At 49.1% G+C, this 24,227-nt stretch overlaps 1 protein-coding gene across 2 annotated transcripts in view; it reads left to right on the top strand.

The window, feature by feature from the left end:
- RTEL1 (regulator of telomere elongation helicase 1) overlaps window positions 1-24,227 on the top strand; it is a 246,674-nt gene that overhangs the window by 134,477 nt on the left and 87,970 nt on the right. For both annotated transcript variants that reach the window (XM_078651687.1, XM_078651688.1), the window contains exons 24-31: window positions 7,826-7,941; window positions 8,211-8,334; window positions 8,712-8,880; window positions 16,769-16,941; window positions 20,670-20,765; window positions 21,051-21,258; window positions 21,578-21,715; window positions 21,840-21,956. In XM_078651687.1, coding sequence (XP_078507813.1) covers window positions 7,826-7,941; window positions 8,211-8,334; window positions 8,712-8,880; window positions 16,769-16,941; window positions 20,670-20,765; window positions 21,051-21,258; window positions 21,578-21,715; window positions 21,840-21,956 — 1,141 coding nt within the window. The remainder of the gene's footprint in view (window positions 1-7,825; window positions 7,942-8,210; window positions 8,335-8,711; window positions 8,881-16,768; window positions 16,942-20,669; window positions 20,766-21,050; window positions 21,259-21,577; window positions 21,716-21,839; window positions 21,957-24,227) is intronic.

Here is a 24,227-nt window from a genome sequence, read left to right as displayed (position 1 = left end):
AACATTTTCATGGCATTCAATACAATAGGCGTAGCAGTAGGCGGAGTTTGTAGCAGTCGCGAAAGATAAGGGCAGAAATGATGTAACAAGAAGGCGTGTACAGGGCGTATACATAGACATGTGATGTAAACGTAACAGAATATGTCATAAAAAGGGGCGGAAACATGGAGGGGGCTACCTGAGCAGCTGGGACCTCTAACCTAGTGGTGCGCACAAACTGGCAATGACGTGTTACCAGGAGGACTGGGGGCTATGACTTCTGTGCTAGAAGAGGAGACGAAAAGTCTGGAGTGTCAGGGCGACATGTACCTAAAGCCTATCTAGTATCTAGTGTTTAGGGAACATGTTGATAGAATCCAAAAGTTATCAGGGCAAAGGCTAACAGACATTAAGACTGGTGCATGCATAATCCTATATGTAGTGTGTGTGCGAGGAATATTCTATGAATATTAATACAGTATTTCTCTTACATGGAGACATAAAGGCTAGACCATGACGGAAACTATTGATGCGATTCAGTAGCTTAGGAATGCAGAGAAGGAGGGCTGGACTGATAACTAGAATCATAACATACTCTTGGCAGACTGAGAGGCAGAGCCAGGCCGAGCCGGGCACTGCGAGGCATGAAGTAAGCTAAGGGTCAGGGATACAGGTGGGGGCTGTATTGCTCCTCGGAGAGGGTTCAGGAAACAGGAGCTGAATCTGAGTCCGGGCCCTTTTGAGGCCTAGAAACGGGGACTTTTCAGTGAATTAACGTGCGCACACTGTGAAACGTGGCAACGTAGCTTTACATAGGCCTGATATTCGTTGTATTCACGAAGACTGGAAACTGGCATACTAGAGATGGACACAACTGTAATTGCGTCTTTAATCGATCAGAAGGGGAATACATGCATATCGATCATGCACATATGACATAACAGGGGGAACACGTAGGCACATACAACATGGCAAAATTTACTTTTCCACAGGCCCATGTGACGCCAGTGGGGGGCAGGGTTCGCCATCACCACCTCCACTGGCGCACTGTCACGTCGGACAGGTGGGTGCTGCAGATCGTCCGAAGGGGCTACTCCCTCCCCTTCGAGGCGACTCCTCCAGCCATGCCACCGCAGAACCACCGTGTATCGGGGGATCACTTGCGACTTCTGCAGGAGGAAGTTATGGCCCTCTTGGCCAAAGGGGCCATCGAGCGCGTTCCTGGGCCAGAAGTAGGGTGTGGTTTCTACTCCCACTACTTCCTGGTACCCAAGAAGGGCAAAGGGGGCCTGCGCCCTATCTTGGACCTACGGAACGTCAACGGCTTCCTCTGGAAGGAGAAGTTCAAAATGCTGACACTGGCTCAGGTCTTAGCTGCCCTGGACCCAGGAGACTGGATGGTAGCGTTGGACTTGCAGGACGCTTATTTCCACATCCCCGTCCTGCCGGCCCACCGGCGCTACCTGCGGTTCACGGTTGGCCACGAGCACTTTCAGTTTACCGTGCTCCCCTTCGGCCTTACCAGCGCCCCACGGGTGTTCACAAAGGTGATGGCGGTGGTCGCGGCTCATCTGCGCAGGTTGGGGGTTTCAGTCTTCCCCTACCTCGACGACTGGCTGTTGAAGGCGGGCACGCCCCAGACAGTCGTCAGCCACCTCCAGACTACGGCAGACCTCCTGCATCGGCTGGGGTTCTCGATCAATGTGCCAAAGTCACACCTGTGCCCCTCTCAGAAGCTCCTCTTCATCGGAGCGGTTCTAGACTCGGCGCAGTTTCGGGTTTATCCACCCGAGCAGCGGGTCCGGGATATTCAGGCTCTGATTCCCATCTTTCAGCCGTTATCCCGGGTTTCGGTCAGGTTGACGCTGCGGCTTCTGGGGCTGATGGCCTCCTGCATCCTGCTGGTGCATCACGCTAGATGGCGGATGCGGGCTCTGCAGTGGGACCTGAAGTTTCAGTGGGCCCAGCATCAAGGCAACCTATCCGACCATGTCCTGATCTCGGAGGGCACTGCGAGACAGTTGCAGTGGTGGCTCACGGACCGCGATTGGGTCTGCGGCAGATCCCTCTCCCTTCCCCAACCGGAGCACGTAGTTGTGACGGACGCGTCCCTCCAGGGCTGGATAGGCCACATGGGAGAGGCGGAGATCAGAGGCCTCTGGTCTCCGGCGGAGACTCGACTCCACATCAACATGTTGGAGCTTCGGGCGATTCGTCTAGCACTGAAGGCATTCCTCCCCTCTGTCCGGGGGAGTGTAGTGCAGGTGTTCACGGACAACACCACCGCCATGTGATACTGCAACAAACAGGGCGGGGTGGGGTCGTGGACCCTTTGCCAGGAGGCTCTGCGCCTTTGGCAATGGCTGGAACATCAAGGCGTGACCCTGGTGGTTCAACACCTGGCAGGTTCTCTGAACGCCAGGGCGGACGAACTCAGCCGCAGGTGCATGATGGATCACGAATGGCGTCTGAACTCGGACGTGGCGCAAGGCCTCTTTCAGCAATGGGGAGAGCCTTGGTTAGATCTATTCGTCACCGAAGAGAACGCGCAATGTCATCAGTTCTGCGCGTTGGAATTTCCAAGGCGGCACTCGCTCGGAGACGCTTTTCGTCGCGAGTGGAGTTGCGGTCTGTTGTACGCCTTTCCGCCTATACCACTTCTGCCCAGAGTGCTGAAGAAGATCAGGCGCGACCGGGCCCAAGTCATCCTTGTGGCTCCGGACTGGGCTCGAAGGTACTGGTATCCCGAGCTACTCAGTATGTCAGTCGATCCCCCGGTTCGTCTGCCTCTTCAGGAGGACCTTCTGTCGCAGCAGCAGGGGGCGGTCCTCCACCCGAACCTGTCCAGTCTCCACCTCCATGCTTCGAGATTGAGCATCGACAGTTGAGGCCATTTGACTTGCCTCCTGAAGTCTGTAACGGCATTCTGGCAGCCAGGCGTCCCTCCACAAAGTCGGTATACGCCTGCAGGAGGAACAGATTTGTGGCATGGTGCACAGCAAAGGCTGTGGATCCTCTTGCTGCCCCTCTTTCAGAGGTTCTTCTCTTCCTTCTTTCTCTTGCCCAGCAGGGCTCTGCTCTGGGCACTATCAAGGGCTACCTTTCTGCCCTTTCAGCCTTTCTCAGGCTACCTGATCAGCCTTCTTTGTTCAAGTCCCCTATTGTGAACAGATTTCTTAAAGGCATCACTCACACTTTTCCTCCTGTTCCGTTTGTGATGCCTCAGTGGGACTTGAACCTGGTTCTGACTTTTCTGATGTGCGCTCCCTTTGAGCCACTTCACAATTGCCCTCTTCGCCTTCTGACTCTGAAGACTGCTTTCCTGGTTGCCATCACCTCTGCCAGGAGAGTGAGTGAGCTCCAGGCTCTTTCTTGTACTCCACCTTTCCTTTCTGTCCATCCGGACAAAGTGGTGCTTCGTACCAAACCATCTTTCCTGCCCAAGGTCGTCACGGCCTTCCACATTGGGCAGTCTATCACCTTGCCTACCTTCTTTCCGCCACCGCATCCCTCCAAAGAGGAAGAGCGGCTCCATCGTCTGGACCCAAAACGTGCGCTCTCGTTTTATCTGGATCGCACACGTCAGTTCCGGGTGGATGACCAACTCTTTGTTGGTTACGTGGGCGCTAAGAAGGGGAAAGCGGTGCACAAGCGGACCATCTCCCATTGGATCATCTTGTGTATCCAGGCATGCTACTCCTTGGCTAGGGAGGAGCCCCCTGCTGGATTGCGGGCTCATTCTACCCGAGCCACGGCGACTACCACTGCCTTGGGCAGGGGTGTGCCCTTACAAGACATCTGTCAGGCAGCTACGTGGGCATCGCTGCACACGTTTGCAAGACACTACTGCCTGGACAGCCAAGTCCGGAGGGATGGCTTCTTTGGCCGTTCCGTCCTCCAGGACTTTCTGGTGTGAGTATTGGTTCGCAGACCCACCTCCGGGGTTGGTATTGCTGGGGTATCTATTCTAAGGTAAGGAATCTAATACTAACGTGTCTCTTTCAGATGCACAAGTTACTACTTGTGTAACGATATATCTGTAAGAGACATTAGTTAGTATTAGATTCCTTACCGACCCACCCATCCTCCCCGTTCTGCGAACCAATATCTAGGGTTAGGGTTGTCCCCTTCAGGGCCCTAGTTTCAATGGCACCAGTGTTGGTTTTTAACATGGCTCTGCGTTTTCTGGCGCGGAAAAGCTGTGTCTAAGAACTGACGTCAGCACGCGGAGGCGGCGTCTAAGTACTCCGACGACGTCATCACGGCGCCCACGACGCCGACGACGGACGCGGAGCCGCAGACGACGCCTAGCGACGCGCAAGGGTACTGCTACGCAAAAATTTCCGGATCCAGTCTGACGCCTGGGGATATTCTAAGGTAAGGAATCTAATACTAACTAATGTCTCTTACAGATATATCGTTACACAAGTAGTAACTTGTGCGTTACAACATCACTTGCAGCAGTGTTGTGCTAGTGCAGCCAGTTTTGTTCAAGGCGGACTAGTATCATCCTTGAGACAGTCCTTGGAGTAGAAAATCAGCTTCTTTCACATGTTAGCAATGGGATATTGGCGAAGTCTCCTTTCCTCGTCTCGCCACAGAGATTCAAATTCCACATCAGCCCATCTGATCACAGTGGCATGCCAGTGATCTATGCTAGTCAGGCTGGAGGCCTTTCATCTCACTGTGATAGAGCACCTAAAGAAGGCCAATTCTAAGAAGCTGCTTGTCGCCCTACCAGTTTTAGGTTGCTTGAAGTTCCAGTATACATCACTAAAAATAATTTGACTCTTGGAAGCCAGTGGTGGACAAAAGAATGCTACTGGGCAATAACAGAACATTTGTTTCATCTATCTGATAGAGACTACTAGCCGCAGATTCCATAACGTAGAATTATCCCCAGGTGTGAGACTGGATCCGGAAAACTTTTCTGCCACAGCATTCCTTCGCGCCGGGGGGACCGCACCGCGTGACTCCGCCTTGACGCCGGTGACGTCAGCGAGGATATATAAGTCCCACCCCGGCGCGCCTACGTCGTTTTTTCTCTTTCCACGTGCAACGCGGATCTGGATTACTGTCCTGTTTTCAGGTCTTCCACTCTCTTCTTACGCTTTGGCGTTTAGTGGAACAGTGGCTAATGCCTTCAGGCTTCAAGACATGTACCTCTTTTGCACGTCCCATGTCGGCGATGAACCCTCACCCGATTAGCATGTGGTGCCCGGGTGAGCACCACGACTTGGAGAGTTGCGACGCCTGCCAACACCTAAAGCCTAAATCACGGCGGGAGCGCCGGATAAAGTTGCTGTCGGCGCGCTTATCCAGGTCGGTGTCGTCCCAGCGTCCGTCCCCTACCTCGGAGGTAAGGAACCGCCGGTTTCGTCTGCGGAATCGCCTTTCGCCACGGCCCTTTGGGCGTGGCTCACTAGCTGGTAGGTCTTTCAGTATGTCTCCGAGGCCTTGTCCTCCTTCCCGGCTCCCCCCAGGACAGGTGCCCCCGCCTGTCGCCTCCCTACCCGCCATTTCCTGGCGCAGAGGCGACTAGGGCCCAAATAACAGCCTTTGCGGCGGCGCTTTATGCTTCTTTGCCCCTTCCTCCACCTCCTGTGACGTCTGCTGATCCCTTGCCTTGCGCGGGGACTTCCGCGGCGTCGCCGGCTCCGAAGGTTTCGGCTTCAGGTCTTAGGAGGGTTGCATCGTCGAGGTGTAGTCCTTCGGGGCTTCCCTCGTCGGCGCCTACCTTCCGTGCCTCGCCGCAAATCCCTACTGGGCTCCCTGTGGTGTCGCAGGCGATCGCCGGGACTCCGGGCTTGTCCCCGAGTCCCTCTTGATTCTCTGAGCAGGCGGCTGCCTCACCAGAGGTCGAGTCGGCGCTGGGAGACTTCCTCCCCTGCTCCGGTGGAGTCAAGGGTGGAGGCCTGAGTCTGCGGCGCCTGTCCGAGTCCCTCCCGGCCCTTGGCGCAGGCGGCTGCCCCGTCCGAGGTAGAGCCGGCGCCGGGCCTTCGCCGGGTTTTGACATCAGCCGCGCCCCATTCTCCTGGAGAGCACGTGGTGGCAGGAGTCGGCCCGGCACCACGTGGGTCCATTCTGGCGCCGTTCGACTCTGATCAGGCGCTGATGGCGGACTCCACGGAGCTGCGCGGTCGCCGAGCCCTGGATTCGTCTCCTGAGATCCCTTCTTCTCCTGAGGTCTGCCACCTGCTGTTGTGTTCCTCTCCGGAGACAGGGCGCCATCTAGTTGCCTTTTCACCGGCATCTTCCAGGGGAGGCTCTTCGCCGTCCCCACGGCCTAAAACCTTGCAATTTTGGTGTGTAGTGTGCTCCATAGTGTGCCTTCTGTCAGTGAGGTAAGCTGTGATTTTGCCCCAGATAATCAAGTCATCCTGTACTTTCTCGTCCCTCTGGTCATTTTTATGGGGACTTCCTCCACCAAGGACCATTCTTACACTTCCTGTAGCCATAACTCAACACTAGGTTGGTGCAGGCCCAACCGTCCAATGGCAATCATCGCTTTGCTAAGAGCAGAGTTAATTGGGAGGAATATATATCGCATGTATGCCCCTTTCGGCCGCTCTAGTAGGCCCAACAGCAGTTGTCAAGTCTGCGAATGTAGTGTGGTTCCAGTGCCCCCATCACTGCTTTCCCCTCTTCATGCGGTACAAAAGGGGGTGGTGATGGACGGAGCATCTGAACTAATCAAACACTCGCACCCAGTCAAAAGCTCACTTTGCCACTGGATTCAAGCAAGCCGGGCTGAAGACGGCTGGAATGCCAGAAACCGGTCCTCGGAAGCTTGTTTCCGGTCCAGGGAAGGCATGGCTTGGCAGTTCGGGCTGGACTGTTCCCATAAGGCACAGGGTCAGACGTGCTATGGAGAAAGTTTAAGTGAATTAACTTAAATCATGCATTCTCTGACACTTTCTATACCAGCTTGTACATTCTCACCCATTCCCTGTGCGCCAGCAAGGGCATCCATCCAGGCCCGACGCAGGCACGTCTGGCTTTACAACCAACCCTAGAAGAGTCTGAATTCAGGGCTCTGTATATCAGTGTTATTAGATGGTGCCCGGCACCAAGTTACAAGAAGCCGTCAAGGACGTATGCGTCATGGGAGTGGCATCAGGGAATCCCGCCCACACCTCCCTTGCTGTCCAGCTAATTTGGCATTCTGTAAAAGCTACCCAGGACCAACTGAAAGGTTCCCTGCGCCTCTTGGAATGTGACAAATGTATCCCCAAGTTACAAGTCGCCAAGGGTTTGGCAGGTCCCATATCTTCAAGTCATTAGCAATAGGAGGGCGCCCAACACCTTCGTAACAATTTGTTCTCATAAAAGAGCTGTGTGCCAAAAGGCATACGGCACCCCATCCCCCAAACCCACCACACCACCATTCCCATCCATTTCAGCAGCACGGTCAAAGAGATTCTGGGGATAACATGGATATTTGGGATTTGAGTGGGGCACACTGCTGCAGAGGAAACAGGATGTTAAAGTGAGAGCCACCAGAAGTCCCAGTGATGAATGGAACAGCCCACAGCAGGAGAAATGGTCGGATAAGGCCACCCACAGCAGTGGGTGGGGTGATAGAGGTACCATTGGTGATAAAGAAAAAGGTCCTGGACAGATACGGAACTGGATGTTCTATAATATTAGTAAAACCATGGGTGAAACCGGTGACCTATAATACTTTAAATATGAATTTCTAAACAAATGGGTATGTTAATGCAAGCCTAGTTACCAGTGCCTGCTTATGGTTTCAATTATGTATAGTGTATAGTTGAGCAGAGCAGCACTGTGGAGGTGCAGAAGAATACGTTCTTTAATTTTTGTCTGCTGTTCTCTTCTCCAGTTCTTATCAGGGCAGGAATGGTACAGGCAGCAGGCATCTAGAGCCGTCAACCAAGCTATTGGCAGAGTCATCAGGCATCGCCAGGACTATGGTGCCATATTTCTCTGCGACCACAGGTCAGCCATTTGTTTTACTGGGGCTATTCACGTTCTGAATTTGTCAGTCTGCTAGGTGCCTTTTGTGTGACTCCGTTATTGCAAGCTTTGTGTGCCTGTACTGCGGGTGGCTTTCTGGAGAGTGGATTCTAATCACTGGAATCACTAATCCATTATTAAAGTGATCCTCTCTTCCACACCGCACCCTTACTTGGATAGATAATCTATGACCTGCCCAAAAGTGCCCAGCGTCATCCTGAACTTTGCAGTTATTTTTACCTCATTCACAGGTTTTCAAACACAGATGCCAGAAACCAGCTGCCCTCTTGGGTGCGTCCGTATGTGAAGATCTATGATAATTTTGGACACATCATCAGAGATGTGTCTCAGTTCTTCCGCGTGGCTCAGAAAATTGTGAGTATCTTGTGAGGGAATTGTTAGTGATTGTAATGGTCATAGTGATTACCTTTGGAATGGAGTGTGAGTGGAATGTGGTCTCCTTTTATTGCACAGGATGTCTTATGCACCAGATGCGCCTTAGTATATTCATTTTACATGCTCTGTTGCATGACAGCATTGTAGTAGTGAGATTTCAACTTCTTGGCTTTGTGCTTCATGTTGAGTTTTAGGTACACCTGCCAATGTTCCATTTTCCTCCTAGGAGTAAAACATTTGCCTATTGGTTGGTTGATGCTTCAATTTCCTGTCTCCGCTATGCACTACAAAGAATAATGGAACTGGATTTAGCATACACATCTGCAGATGCTTGAACACTTCTTTGTCCCATGTAGATGCCCCCACCCAAGCTACGGAATGACCAGAATGGCAGCACCACATGTAAGTCCGAAATAAATCATGCCGGCTCTTCATGCTCCGGGGCCTCCTCAGGATCTTTGGCATTGCTAATGAAAGCCAAGAGCTTGGACTCGCACGTGCCCAGCCTAAAGAGGAAGAGAACTGGTCAGTCTTCCTAGAAGTTTTTTATTGCTAAGTTTCTCTTCACTGTCACTTTACTTGATTAAGATGAACATGTTGTCACTGATATTTGGGGCTTCTTTAATAAATGGGGTTGTATTGAAGTTGATATGAATTACTTACAGTTTGGGTATATTGAAAGTAAACTGAGGATGGATTATAAGAGATTTCGTGCAAATGGTTAACAGACTGGTTCAGGGTGCACAAGCAGGGCCCGATTTAACGAGAATAGTGATTGACGATAGGAAGCAGTTTTTTTAAAACTTAGAAAAGTTTAATTAGAGAGTGCCTCTTGGAGTGACAAGGTACTGGATAAGCTATAGCTGATGGATATCTTCGTAAGGTGGGAAGTTGTTGATTATGACCAATATGGAATAAAGCACTTTTGACCATAGAAAAGGGACTTGGTGTGAAGATGTGAAAGGGTCTCCCTCTTTTATTGAGGCAGCTCTCGTATCCTAAGCTTTTAAAAAAAATACAGTAAACCTTTGGCTTCCCAACTTCTTAACCCTTCAAGAGGATGTTGCAATATAGAGTGTGAAAATATAGGGAATGGCCCAACTATCCAAGGGCCAGGGTACCAACATATGTCAAAGAGTAAAATATCCCTTGGGTGAAACAATCAAACTGCCTGATCACGCACACTGAACTCACACATTCATAATAAATAAATATGTTGCAATATAGAACCTTGATGCCTACGATGTTAGGCATGTTAAGAAGGAATTTGCATTTAGAATGGCATCATATTGCGTAATTCCTTCAGTAAACGTGATAGGTATGAACTGTGTCTACCTATAAATTAGGGACACATTCCACGCCTTGCCCAATATTTACCCCCACTCCTAACAACCTCTTTCTGATAGATACATCTGCCGTGTGGATTCCTCACCTTGTGAATATCCCCTTGCGCCAGCAACATTCGGAAAATTTTTTCGGAGCTTCGCGCCGACGTGGACTTGGATGTTATAGAGGCACGGCACCGCTCGCGACTCCGCTGACGTCACCGACGCCTATAATAGGCCCACGCCGGCGTGATGACATCAGTTCCCTTTTTTCCGCGTCGTCGACGCTAACGGTTTTCTGGGATCGTACTGTAGCTTCATAGTAACTTAGTTACTCTTATTCTATTATTACTGTATCTAATTTCTTCGAGATGTCGTCGAAGAAAACTGGCTTTAAGGCTTGCGGAGAATGTGGCAAGACGATGTCTATTACCGACCCACATGAATGCTGCGTCTGGTGTCTGAGTTCCGACCATGACGTCGAGGATTGCCCCTGTTGTAAGAAGATGACTCCAAACGCCCTACGAGAAAGGGAGACGAAACTCCTCGTAGCAAAACTGAAAAAAAAAAAGTTAAAAAAGCTTCGAAGTCTCGATCTCGACGTTCGAGGTCGAGGTCTCGATCGAAGTCGCGCTCGGAGTCGTCTTCAGCTCGTGTTTCAAGGTCCTCGAGGAAAAAACACAAGAAGAGGAGCCATGAGTCACGTCATCACTCAGAAAAGGACTCTGGTTCGAGGCCGAAGTCACAGGTCAAACTTCTTAATAAGGAGGTGGAGATTTCGGCGTCGGAGGATCATGACTCTGTTGGTGAGGCTTCGCATCCGAATTCGCCCGAGTCACCGAAGCAGATCCATTCTCCAGATCCGTCCAATCCTTCTGGTCAGGAGGATGAAGGTGAGGAGCAGGGGGCTGGTGAGGCCAAGGTTCCGGTGCCTGCGGGTTCGTCGACCCCGGTTCCCGGACTCGATGAAGAGGTCGACGTCGTGTCGACTCCGCCTCCTCGGAAACAGCCCGGAGGACCGTATCCAGAATTTCTGGCTCCAGGTCAGGATCCATCACAATTCTTGAACGCCATGTTTGGTGTTTATTCCAGGGCGACGTACCCGTCTGGTGCACCTAGGTCCCACGGGTCCTATGGCTTTCAACTTGGGTGTTCCCCAGGCTTATGCTCCTGCGCCCTTCATGTCTTTTATGCCGGCTCTACCACCGCATTGGCATTTTCCGACACCACCTGTGTAGTCAACGCCGAAGCGTACGACACCGACTCCGTCGACGCCAGTTCCATCGACGCCGGTGCCTACGACTCCGAAGCAGGATTCTGCTCGACCTCGTGTGAAACGACCTCATCCGACTTCGGGTTCGACGCCGACCCCGTCGGAGTCGATTCCGGATCCTTCGACTTCTATCGTGAAGGAAAGGTCACGGAGAGAAGCACAGAGACTTCTGGAGGAATATCGTTATGCAGAAATGGAGGAAGGCGAGTTACAGGAGTCTGAAGATCCTTTTGAGGACCTGGGTGAGGCCAGTGGGCTTGAACTGTCTCCTGAGTGGGAGTTGGCTTCAGTGTCGAATGTGCCTTCAAAGGATGTGGTACCTTATCACACTGTTATCAAAAAGGCGGCAAATTTGTTGAATATTACTCTGCCCACTGCTGATTATAAACCAAATCTTCTTACTGAAGTTCTTCATTCACCCTCCTCTATTATTGAGCCAATGTTGCCTTTTAATGATGCGTTATCTGAACCCATTTATGAGGTTTGGAAGAAACCTTTGTCTGCTCCTGCAGTTTCTAGGACAGTGGCGAGGAGGTATAGAGTTGCACCTGGTGACCCTGAATTTTTGTCAACACACCCCCTGCCTCAGAGTTTAGTTGTGCAGGCTGCCTGTTCAAAGAGGTCGGCTGGTGCTTTTCCGCAGGTTCCTGGGGATAAAGAATCCAGGAAGCAGGATCAAACTGCCAAGAAGGTATTCTCCTCAGCCAGTATGGCGTTAAAGTCAACCAACGCAACTTGTCTGATGGGAAGGTATATCCATGCCTTGATGGATTCTGTCAAACAGTTGATTCCGAAAATCCCTGAGGAAGATAGAAAGGATTTTCAGGAGGTGATATCGGACACTCGGGCTGCTGCGAGGCAGGTGATTCAGAGTGGACTGGACACTGCTGATTCCGTGGCGAGGGTCATGGGCTCTTCCGTGGCCACTAGGAGAGCCGCACGGCTTAAAACATCGGAGTTCTCCACAGATGTTCAGTCTGTTCTGATGGACTTACCTTTTGATGGTTCGGGATTCTTTGGCAAGAAGGCTGATGCTGCCTTGGAACGTTTTAAAGACAGTAGGGCCACTGCGAAATCTTTGGGCCTTCAGTCCAGGGGTACTACTGGAAGGCGCTTCAGAGGATTTGGCAGATCTTCCTTTCGTTCCTACAGACCATCTCAGCAGCAGCCACAGCAACAGCAAAATACGCTGTACAAATCATACAGGGGCAGGCAAAGAGCCCGTCCTAGAGGCCGTCCGGCTTCCTCCTCCTCCTCCTCCTCCTCTTCTTCTTCCCCTTCCCAGCCCCCTGCCAACACAGCAAAGCAGCCCTAGATCCGCCATTCCGGATCATGTGGTCCCAGTGGGGGGCCGGCTTACCCATTTTCTACAAGATTGGGAATTGATAACATCGGACCTTTGGGTTCTCAATCTTGTAGAGAATGGGTATGCTCTTCCTTTTCGGGAGTTTCCCCCAAATTACCCTCCTTGCCAGGGTTATTGTTCGGAGGACCACCTGCTTCTCCTGCAGGAAGAGGTCCTGGCATTGTTTCGAAAAGGTGCGATAGAGGTGGTTCCTGAGCAGGAAAGGGGTCAGGGGTGCTACTCCCGGTATTTCCTGATCCCCAAAAAGGATGGCAGACTTCGGCCAATTCTGGATCTCAGGATCTTGAACCTTTACCTGAAGCAGGAAAAGTTCAAGATGCTCACTCTTGCACAGGTTCTTCAAGCGCTGCTGGAAGAAGACTGGATGGTGTCAATCGACTTGCAGGATGCGTATTTTTATATTCTCATCTTGAAGTCGCACAGAAAGTATCTCCGTTTTACGGTCGGGTCGCAACACTACCAGTTTGTGGTCCTTCCGTTTGGTCTTACTACTGCACCTCGAGTTTTCACCAAGGTGATGGCAGTGGTGGCAGCTCATCTCAGAAGGTCGGGGATTCATGTATTTCCGTATCTGGACGACTGGCTGATCAAAGCAGAGTCGCCGGAGAAGGTGCTCCATCATCTGCAAGGGACGACTCGGTTGTTGCACAGGTTGGGTTTTTCAATAAATGTACCCAAGTCTCACCTGGTTCCCTCACAGCGCAACCTGTTCATAGGTGCTGTACTGGACACAACTGTATGTCGTGCATTCCCTCCTCCCCAAAGGATTCGCGACATACAGGAAATGATTCCTTTATTTTACAATGGAGCGGTCGTTCCAGTCCTGAAGGTCCTTCGTCTGCTTGGTCTGATGGCTTCTTGCATTCTGCTGGTCAACCATGCACGCTGGCACATGAGGGCACTCCAGTGGTGCCTCCGCAGGCAGTGGTATCAACACAACGGAGATCTCAGGGAGTCAGTGAGGATCTCCAGAGAAACTGCAGTGGATCTGTCTTGGTGGAGTGTGGAAGGCAATCTGTCACAAGGGAAGCCTTTTCAACTTCCTCCATCGGTGGCCACAGTGGTAACGGATGCATCCACTCTCGGGTGGGGTGCTCATCTAGGAGACCTGGAGGTCAAGGGTCTTTGGTCTCCAGAGGAAAGGTTGCTTCATATCAACCTTCTGGAATTGCGGGCAATACGTCTGGCGCTCAAGGCCTTCCTCCCCTCCCTTCGCGGTCAGTCGGTTCAGGTCCTGCCGGACAACACGACCGCGATGTGGTACATCAACTAGCAGGGAGGAGTGGGGTCGCAGTGTCTCTGCAGAGAGGCTCTGCGTCTCTGGTCCTGGGTTCAGGAGCATCAGATTTGTCTGATGGCAAATCATCTGGCCGGAGTTCAGAACGTTCGTGCAGATAGTCTCAGTCGGCAGTTCTCTGCCGACCACGAGTGGAGGCTTCACCCGGAGGTTGTTCACGACATCTTTCAGATGTGGGGGACTCCTCTGGTGGACCTGTTCGCCACTCGCGAGAATGCTCACTGCCTGTCATTCTGCAGTCTTCAGTATCCGATGCAAGGAGCTTTGGGGGACGCGTTTCAGTTGAGTTGGGGAAATCAACTCCTTTACGTGTTTCCTCCCATACCTTTGATTCCTCGGGTTCTGAGGAAAATTCGCCAAGACCGGGCCCAAGTTATATTGATCGCCCCGGATTGGCCAAGAAGGGTGTGGTACTCAGACCTTCTCCACCTCTCCTCTCACCCGCAGCTCCGTCTCCCTCACAGGGCAGATCTCCTCTCCCAGATGGAGGGGCAGGTTCTACACCCCCACCTCCAGACCGTACACCTTCATGCCTGGAGATTGAACGGGGCAACCTGAGTTCTTTTTCTCTCCCGCCTGATGTAGTGGATGTCATTTTGTCAGCCAGGCGTGACTCCACTAAGTCCATCTATTCTTATAGGTGGTCAAAATGTGTTACTTGGTGCAGGGAAAAGTCTATAGACCCTTTGAGAGCCCATTTATCTGATATTCTCCAGTTTGCCCTTTCTCTGGCGCAACAGGGGCTTGCTGTTGCCACAGTGAAGGGCTATCTTTCAGCGCTGTCGGCTTTTATCTGTTTGCCTGACCAGCCTTCACTTTTTAAATCTCCTGTGGTTTTAAGGTTTTTGAAGGGCCTCACAAATAAGTTCCCTCCTACTCCTTTTATTGTGCCTCAGTGGGACTTAAATCTTGTATTGACCTTTTTGATGGGTGCTCCCTTTGAGCCTCTTCACAAATGTCCTATGAGTCTTCTTACTCTCAAAACGGTCTTCCTCGTTGCTATAACCTCGGCAAGGAGGGTAAGTGAGCTTCAAGCTCTTAGTCACAAGCCCCCTTTCTTGACCATTCATGCTGATCGAATGGTTCTTAGGACCAGGGCTGCTTTTCTGCCAAAGGTGGTGACTCCTTTCCACCTTGGTCAATCCATTACCCTTCCTACCTTTTATCCTCCCCCACACCCTTCCAAGGAGGAGGAGAGATTGCACCGTCTGGACCCCAAGAGGGCGGTGTCTTTTTACTTGGACAGAACTAAAGACTGTTGAGTGGATGACCAGCTTTTCATTGGCTTTGCTGGCTGCAAGAGAGGAAGAGCTTTCCATAAGAGGACTTTGTCAAGATGGATCGTCCTCTGTATTAAGATCTGCTACTCTTTGGCCGGTAAGGAACCACCAGAGGGTATAAGTTCTCATTCTACTAGAGCTAAGTCTTCGACCTCAGCATTGGCTAGAGGTGTGCCTGTAGAGGATATTTGTAGAGCTGCAACTTGGTCTTCCCTCCACACATTCGCGAAGCATTACTGCTTGGATTCCGAAGTGAGGAGGGACGGTCACTTTGCACGCTCTGTCCTCCAGGATTTCTTGGTCTAGAAGAGTGGACACCCTCCTCCGGGAGTGGGGACTGCTGTGGGACTCTATTCACAAGGTGAGGAATCCACACGGCAGATGTATCTATCAGAAGAACAAGTTACTTACCTTCGGTAACGCTTTTTCTGGTAGATACAATATCTGCCTGTGGATTCCTCACTGACCCACCCGCCTCCCCGTTGTCCACTCTTCTATGCCAGAGTTTCTATTATGTATTTGTTTATTTCAAATGTTTTGTTGCATTTGCTTCACACTGTGTGTGTGCGTTACCTTGATATTTGTACTGCGTATACTGTGTATATATCTACTGTCATTGGTCCGTCCGGGTGCCTCAAAGGCACGGAAAAAAGGGCGGAACTGATGTCATCACGCCGGCGTGGGCCTATTATAGGCGTCGGTGACGTCAGCGGAGTCGCGAGCGGTACCGTGCCTCTATGACGTCCAAGTCCACGTCGGCGCGAAGCTACGAAAAGAATTTCCGAATGTTGCTGGCGCAAGGGGATATTCACAAGGTGAGGAATCCACAGGCAGATATTGTATCTACCAGAAAAAGCGTTACCGAAGGTAAGTAACTTGTTCGTTCCGAACATTGCTGTAGGTGCCGGGAAAGTTATTGCGTATTGCTAATTTGGAACCCTTAAACTGCCCTCACCAAGCCAACTTTACCTGCATCATATAGCCAGGCAATTATAGACACTTTGACTGTAAGCTAAAAGGAGACATGTTGGCTTGGTGTACAACGTACATAAATTAATTAGAAGGGTTAAATTAAGTGAGTGCTGTAAATAAATAGAGGGCTCTGAAAATGGTCATTGAAAGACATACCCTTTGACTAGGATATGAGTACTTCCAGTAAATCTAGAATTTAGAATGAGATTGTCCATATACTCTTCAGAATGGATAAAAGTGTTACTCAATCCTAAAATGCATCACTTCACTGCAAAACACATGTAGGTGAGGGCTTTCTTAACTGGGATAGATGCTGATGAAGTCCCTGATAGGACGGTTCGGGTTACCCCTGATTTGGCATTGTACACAGTATGAACATATACCAAGTTAATGCTGTTATCTGAACCGATATGTTGTGAACACTTACTCGGCATTCAACAGACAGGTGTGTTGTTTGCTTTTTAGAATTTAATTTCTACATTTGCTCTATGAAATAGGTGAAGGTGCTGTAGGAAAAACTTGAGGAGCATCAGCCTTGTAATAGCAGTGGTACTTTAGGTAGAGAGTGAGACGTATTGGTAGAGCAGCAAATGTGATCTTAGCATTCAATAACAAGTGAGAGGGCTACTGGTTATGTTTAGGGTACTGTGTTAGAGAAGTGTGTGGGGCTTCTATAAGGAATAGCAATGTTTTTCTCAGAGCAAGTTTGCAGTTATAAGGCGTGGTGTTAATAAATGCATTATTATTCATAGTTTCTATCTTAAGGAACATTGCCTGCATTCGTGTTTGGCAGAACTTGTGTTGTAGGCTATGCAGCAGCATGACTTTTACAGATCTATTGGTGACCTTTGCACAGGAGTTTTCCCAACTATGATTTTCTGTTGTGTCCTGGAATTCCAGTTAACAACGCTGACCTGCTGCCTGGTGGTGAAAGTGTGGCTAACATTTGCGGGGAGTATGAGCTGGAGCTGAAGTCATCCAAAAGAAAACCGGCTGGGTTGCTGGATGCTTTGGATCATAACGAGAGAATTGGAGAATTGGATGAGGAAGAGACACTATCAGGAGAGGAGAAGGTAAGACTGATGGCACTCAGCTTACTTGCAAGACCAGGCAGTGAGTAACAGTGTTCCCCCAGTAATTGGAGCATAGTGTAAAATGGTGTATGTTTTCAGCTGTGGCTTCATTAACACGTCACAGAAGGGACCACAATCCATACCCCTGAGCTTCTTATCCAGGTAAACAATCCCTTATCTCTTGAATTTCCTCCTGGAGCCAGAGTGAACCCAAAAAAGTTGAAATTGCTCTACTGCTCTAGCAGGTGGCAGTATGGCTCTGACATGACTGTTGATGGCCTAGATGTGAAGTTGTGGAGCCATATATAGCAGCACCCAAGACCTCTGAAGTCCATTCTATTGTTTCTGTAGTCTTCAAAGTGGATCTGGAACGCTAATTTACAGTGGAATCAAGGAAGAGATCAGGCTGCCATAGGTAGCACGCCTGTCATTCCTGAAACTCTTCTTCAGGTTCAAACAACGTCTCTTCAGGTTAGTGTAGTTGTTCTTCAGCTCCGACCGGAACGTCATATACGTAAGCACATTATCTGGAGCTGTTGGCACCAGTTAAATAATTTCTCCACAATCCAGAAAATTCTGAGGATTCCATTGGACTAACTTGCAGACAGAGACGGCTCTCCCAACCTGACTGCAACAGCTGACCCATTCCTTCTGGGGCCACAGTATTGGTAGACACCGCTCAAACAAGCAGCGGCTGCATTCCACAAATTGTTTCTCACTTGCCTCCATGCCTGAGAAGCTTGCCACCTGGCAAGTTTGCTCTCCCAGTTCATACCTGGCTGGTTAGAGGCAGAATATGGCATATCCTCAACGGCTGGAGATCCAATATGTTGCGCAGTTGGGTGCTTCAGATTTTTCAAAGGGGGTTTACCCTGCCCCTGCTTTCCTCTCCACCTCCATACCTCCTACACCGAGTGACTGTCTGAGAAGCACTCCACTCTCCTAATGCAGGAAGTCAATCTTCTGTTGTATAATGATGCCCTAGAGAGGGTAGGGTACCAACCTCAGATAAAAGGGAAGAATGTTATGCGTCTTACTTCCTTGTTTAGGATGTAGGCCTCCGGCCTATTTTGGATCTCCACCCTCTGAAAGCTTTTATGGGAAAGGACAGGGTCAATATGATCACTGTGGGTCAGATCCTGTCAACTCTGGATGCAGATGATTCAATGGCGTCCTTGGATTTGCAGAGCACATTTCCATATACCCATCCTGTCGCCCCACAGACATTTCCTGTGGTTCAAGACAGGCCAGGAACACTGTATAAATGTATTGCGCTCAGCTTCATCTTTACCTCGGTCCCTTAGGTATTCTAGAATGTTTTAGAGATAGTCACTGCCCATGTTTGGAGGTCGGGAGTGAAACACACAAGATGATGGATGGAATGTTGCACAATGGCAAAACATTCACCCCCAGTCACAGATCTGGGTTTAATACATCGTTATTTTGCTCACCAAGCCACCCCAGTTCAGACATGGCCATATGCAAATCAGTCTTGACCCTGTGCCTCATGGGAACAGTCCAGCCTGAACTGCCAAGCCATATCTTCCCTGGACCGGAATCAAGCATCCTAGGACCGGTTTCTGGCTATCAGCCTTCATCAACCAGGATAGCTTGACTCTAGTGGCGTAGTGAGCACGGGACCCACGTCTGGGCATACCTTTCCCACATAGGGTGAACAGCAAAGCACACAAGATGATGGACGGAATGTTGCACAATGGCAAGAAGGGTATGCAGGACCCCCGAATGCCAGAGCAAACTATCTGTGCTGTCATTGTCTGGTACACCACGAGAAGTCGTGCCCATTGCAGAGTGGTGTATGGGGTCTTCGATCTTTGGGGTACGCCTTGGCTAGATCTATTCACCACTATCAAATGCACAGTGTCAACAATTCTACACTCTGGAGTTCCTTCTAGGTGCTGATTAGGAGATACATTCCAGCTGGAATGGAAGGATGGACTATTGTCTTTTCCACTGCTAACTCTCCTGCCGTGGGTTCTAAGAAGATCAAGACAGTCCGGGACCAGGGCATTCTCATCACCGAGGACTGGGTCAAGAGATTGTGGTACCCAGAGCCTGAATATTTGAAACACCTCGTGATTCAGCAGCAGGGCAGGCTTCTACATCTGAGTCTCCACAGCCTACACCGGAGATTAAGGAGCTACAGCTGATGTGTTTGACATGCCGACCGAGGTTGTCAAGCTCGTCCTTGTGGCCAGGTGCCTTTTCTGATAGTCAATCTACTCTGGGAAAAGTATGTTGCTTGGTGTGTACTTAAAATACCAACCCCTTGCAGGCTTAACCTTTTGATGCTCTTTTGTTTGTTCTTTTGTTAGCCCAGCAAGGCCTGGCGGTACGGCACAATGAAAGGCTATTTGATTGCCCTTTTGGCCTTTCTGTGTTTACCTGTCTAGCCTTCTATGTTGCATTTTGTAAAAGTCTTAACTCCTTTGTTTCCCTCAGACCTTTTGCTATGCCTCAATGGGACCTGAACTTGGTCTTAACATCTCTCATGTGCACAAGATGGGGACCCATGCTTAGATGTTCCTTAAGGCTCTAAACACTATCTTCTTTCTATGCCACCTTCTTTCTGGACAAACTGGTATTGTGGATAAGATCAGCCTTCTTACTGAAGGGCATAATTCCCTTCCATGTTTGCCAAAAGATTACTCTGTTAATGTTTATTGCTCAGCCTCATCCCTCGAAGGAGAGGCACCCTTGTCTTGACCCTTAGAGGACAGCGAGTTTCTACATCTATAGCACTAAAAACCATTGTGTAGGTAATCAGCTCTTTGTTGATTTCTATTTGGCAAACAAAGGGATGGCTGTGCATAAGAGGACCCTCTTGAGGTGGGTAGCCCTCTATATTAAAATCTGCTATGCAGTGGCCAAAGAGGCAGCCCCCTGATGGTTTGCAAGCTCATTCCACCCAGGCGATGATGACTTTGGTTCAAGGATTCCTATTCTAGATATCTGCCAAGCTGCCATATGGGCATTGGTACATATGTTAATGAAACACCACTGTGTTGATAACCAGGTTCAGCAGGAGAGTCACTACAACTGCTTGGTTCTACAGGACTTTTCAGTTGAAGTCCACTTCCCATACCCTTCACCTTTGTGAGTTACTACTATGGTGTCTTTTGTAAATGCGAAGAGTGTGCAGTTAGTATCCATTAGAAGAGTACTTTACTCACCTACGGTAACGCTCTTTCTGGTGTACACTCTCTCTAACTGCACGTTCCTCACTGGCCTCCAAGCTCCTTTGGTCTGTGAAGTGGCATCTTTACCATCGAAAAATGTCCCAATTCAGGAATTTGCACATTGCCTCGGACATGTTTTTACTATGCTCCAAGTCTAAGGCCACTGAAAGAAAAAGACGCTAGTAAATTAAATCTGTGCCCAGGTGTGCTGTTATATGTGGCTTCACTTCGTCACCGTATGGAGTCGCTATGGAGCAATTCGGCACCACGTACCAGTCAGTGAGAGCATTGCTGGAAGAATACTCTAGTTCCAGTTTAGCCCCTGGGCATATTCTAAAGTGGAGGAATCTGCGTTTAGGAAGGGTATCCATCAGAAAGACCGTTCCGGAAAGCAAATAACTTGTTCACTTGGCTTGTACCTTCTGTTTGCTTATCTCTGATCATTGAATACATTTAATGCATTGTCTGTCTTACATTGAGCACTGCATCATATTGGTAGATAAAAGTGTTTTTATGACAATCTCATTGTAGGCATTTCCTATGTCCACGCGGTCCTTGCAGTACGACAAAAGATTAGCTGATGAGCAGAGGGGAGGTCGAAAGAAGATAAAGATTGTTGACAACCGGGTAATGCAGTCCAGTGCTCTCCATAGTAATAAATGTGATGCATAAAGGGTAAAGGAACTACAACGTTGTGTGGGCACATTATAGTTTTAGGAGACACTTGTGGGCAAGTGAGGGGGGTAGGGGCAGCATGATGTCAAAGTTTACCATACCTGATCAGGTTTAGATGTTGCCCAGGCCCGGGCCATGCTTGAAAATTACTGGGTGAGCATCAAACTTTGGAGTACTCCAAGATGTGATATTACATCTAACTCTCTGGGATTAACAGTATTTTGTTTTTTAATCCAGATGAATGAACTGTCAGGGACACCTCACCAGAAGTCCTCCAGAGCCAATCAGTTAATGGTGACTGTAAAGCAGGCTTTAAGCCAGTCCAACTACGAGGTGTTCACGCAAACCATGCAGAGATACAAGGCCTCTGATGACTTCACCACTTTGCTCTCGGAGTTGGTGGCACTCTTTACTGGGGATTCCAAAAAGCACAGTCTACTGCGAGGTAACGTGTCTCAGGATGTGAATGACTCTTCCCTAGCAACTGACTATCCCTCAAAACTGACCTTCCTAGTGCATGTTGGTATTGCTGACTCTAACCCAACCAATCCGCCTTTGGAGAGTCACGAGACCTATTATTGAATCTCTAATTTCCCAGTCAGTCTCACTGTGTTGGTGCACACCCTTGTGATTTTGTTATTGGGTTGTGCACGTCTGTGCTTGGTTTTTCTATGCTTGCCTGTGTGTGCTGATTGATTGAGAGTGGGCATTCTTTAGTAAGATGTCCATTCAAAGATATTCATATGGGTTTTCTTTAATATTAGAGTTCTATCAGTTCATCCGCCCACACCATAAGAAGCAGTTTGACCAAGCCTGCCGGGAGTTAACAGGAGAGGGCTGCGGGTTCAAACCAGAACACAGCCTGCAGCGTGAGGAACGCGAAAGACTAGCGAAACAGGCAGGTATGAAAACATTGCGCAGGAAATCAGCTAAAGGAGGATGTCCTCCACTAGCACAGGTGTCTTTGCTGACTTGGTAAGGTGATAGTCTCCATTTCACTCTCTTTCCCCTCTCTTCAATCGATAGTTGAGAAGCACAGCGAGCAGAAGATGACTTTCTCAGAAGATTCTGCTCTGCAGCTGAACTCTGGAACACACCTGAACCAAGGAGGCAATCATCTCACCACGGAGTCTATCAGAACAGGTATGTAGCACAGGTCTCGGCTCAGCCATTGTTTTGCACTCCACTTCCTTTCTTCTTGCTCTGCTGGTCTATTTGAACAAGTGAGCTCTGCTTGCAATGGCAAATGTTTGAAAAGGACTTCCACTTCTGAGCACTGTGTCAGTCTTCTAACTCGTCAAACTTTCAACAAATCCTTTTTTTTAAGACTGCTTTAAAACCTAGCTCCCTTATTTTGCTGTGGAAGCAGTGGTATGTTGATGCTTAACCTTTCCTGATTTGATGCAATTTGGAAACAGGTTTCTGGGAGCAGCAGGTGATGTGTTATTTCTTCATTTTAAAGCTGCTGCATTGAGGTATTTTCAGGGTAGAATATTGCATTTATAACACTGCAGAAAATCCCCTTGGGTGTGTATATTTTTATGCTATTGAGTTTAGCTTTGCGGTTTCCAAGGTCAGCAGGTAGTCTCTCAGTGGCTTCTAAATCCAAATGTCTTTTAGTTTGGAGGTTGGCGGGCTGGAGCGAAGCATACAGTTTTGCTGGTAGTGTCACAGTACATGAGACTCTTTAACCAAGCCTTGGTCGTAGGCGAGCTCAGTATCTGTAATCACAAGTGTCAGCAGAGTGATTTCCTATGGGGCCAGCAGATACAATGGGATCTGGGCTCGTGGGGGCACTATGGAGGCGTCGCAGCACAATGTGGTCCATGTGAGTTACATTTGTAAATCTAACATCTTCTGTTCTGGAAAAGACATGTCCGTCTGGGAATTGGTCTCCTAAAGTGTGTAGGGCATGTTTTGTCAGTGCGCGCTGGGCCACCTTCTCTTGTGTTATGGGAAGTCAGTAATTGCTTGTCAATGATATTGTAAGGGAATAATGAATCCCACCACTCGGAAGCCCAGTTTGTGGTGGATAGGGTTTGGACATCTGTCGATTCTAGTGGTAGCCCTGCGGGGGTATCGAACATAATGGTGCCGTGGCGGCTTGGTCCGTTTCAGGTTTGGAGTAAGGAAGGCATGCATCTGCGTGGGACTAGTGGTAGGCAAATTGACACTGTGCAGTTAAATAATACAATTTAATTTCAGATAATCTTTATTCGGATACGAGTATCCATAAAAGCACAATTCATCACCACCAGCAGGCAAAATGCTGTACAAATTAAGGAACATATAGATCCACATTAAAATCCAGTGCAAATACAGTGTTACAGCAATACGTTTACAAATAAAATAATAAAAATAACGTTTAAAAACAGTTGGACGGGCATGCAAAATCAGCAACGCATTGTTAATAAAGTGCAATGAATGTAGCAGCATTAACAGCATAGTGCAAATATAATTGATTATAACCGCCCATTCCTGACCATGCCATTAGTAACAGCAGCATAATGAAATAAAGTGCTTTGTTTATGGGCATTATCACAAAATGAAGTAAAAAATGACATTTAAAAAACAGTTAAACGGGCATACAGAATCGGCAACGTATTATAAATAGTGGAAGGGAGGAACACTAAACCCACCGCACTCGTATGGGAGTACAAGAGTGTCCGAACCAATTCAGGGATATCTACCTGCCCAGATGAGCTGCAATAATTGACTCCTCAGGTTGGTTAAGGAGTTGGTGAGTGGGATGGGTATGTTCAGAAAAAGATGGAAAATACGAGGAAGAGCCACCATTTTTATAATTGCAATGTGGCCTGCCATTAAGATGGGGAGGCGGATCCATCTTCCCTCTTAGGTGGTTAATTTGTCCACGGCTGGACCGTAGTTCAGCCATATTACCTGTTCATTGTCACGATGTAAATAGATAGTGAAATTCCGGACTGGGCCTTCACACCATGTCAAGCACAATTTGCACCGCATAAGGTCAGTTGCGCCCATGAGAGGGGAACAACTCCGACTTGGCCCAGTTAATGTGAAGGCCAAGGAATTCTCTGAAAATGACCATCTCGTGAATGATCGTTGCCAGTTTGTCTGCATATAACAAAAGTAGTAGTGGGCCGGGTTGTCGTTTGTGACTGTAGTAGCATGATTAGGAAGATGAATCCCCGCGGCATGCCTGATTTGAGGAGTGTGGCTTGCAAAAAGGCCCGCTCCAAAGAATCGAAGCCCTTCTCTGCATCAAACATGACTACTGTGGCTGGGACATTCAGGGAGATTCTGTTGAGTACAAAGAAAACCGTGCATAAGTTTAAAGATGTGGAGCAGTAGGGGACAAAGCCTTACTGAGTGGTAGAGATGATCTGGTCCATCAGGAGTGAGAGGCGGGTGCCAAGCACCTTGGCTAGTATCTCA

The sequence above is a fragment of the Lissotriton helveticus genome, chromosome 7 (genome assembly GCF_964261635.1).
Source record: "Lissotriton helveticus chromosome 7, aLisHel1.1, whole genome shotgun sequence".
Lineage (NCBI taxonomy): Eukaryota > Metazoa > Chordata > Amphibia > Caudata > Salamandridae > Lissotriton > Lissotriton helveticus.
This window is presented reverse-complemented; position numbering and strand designations above follow the sequence as displayed.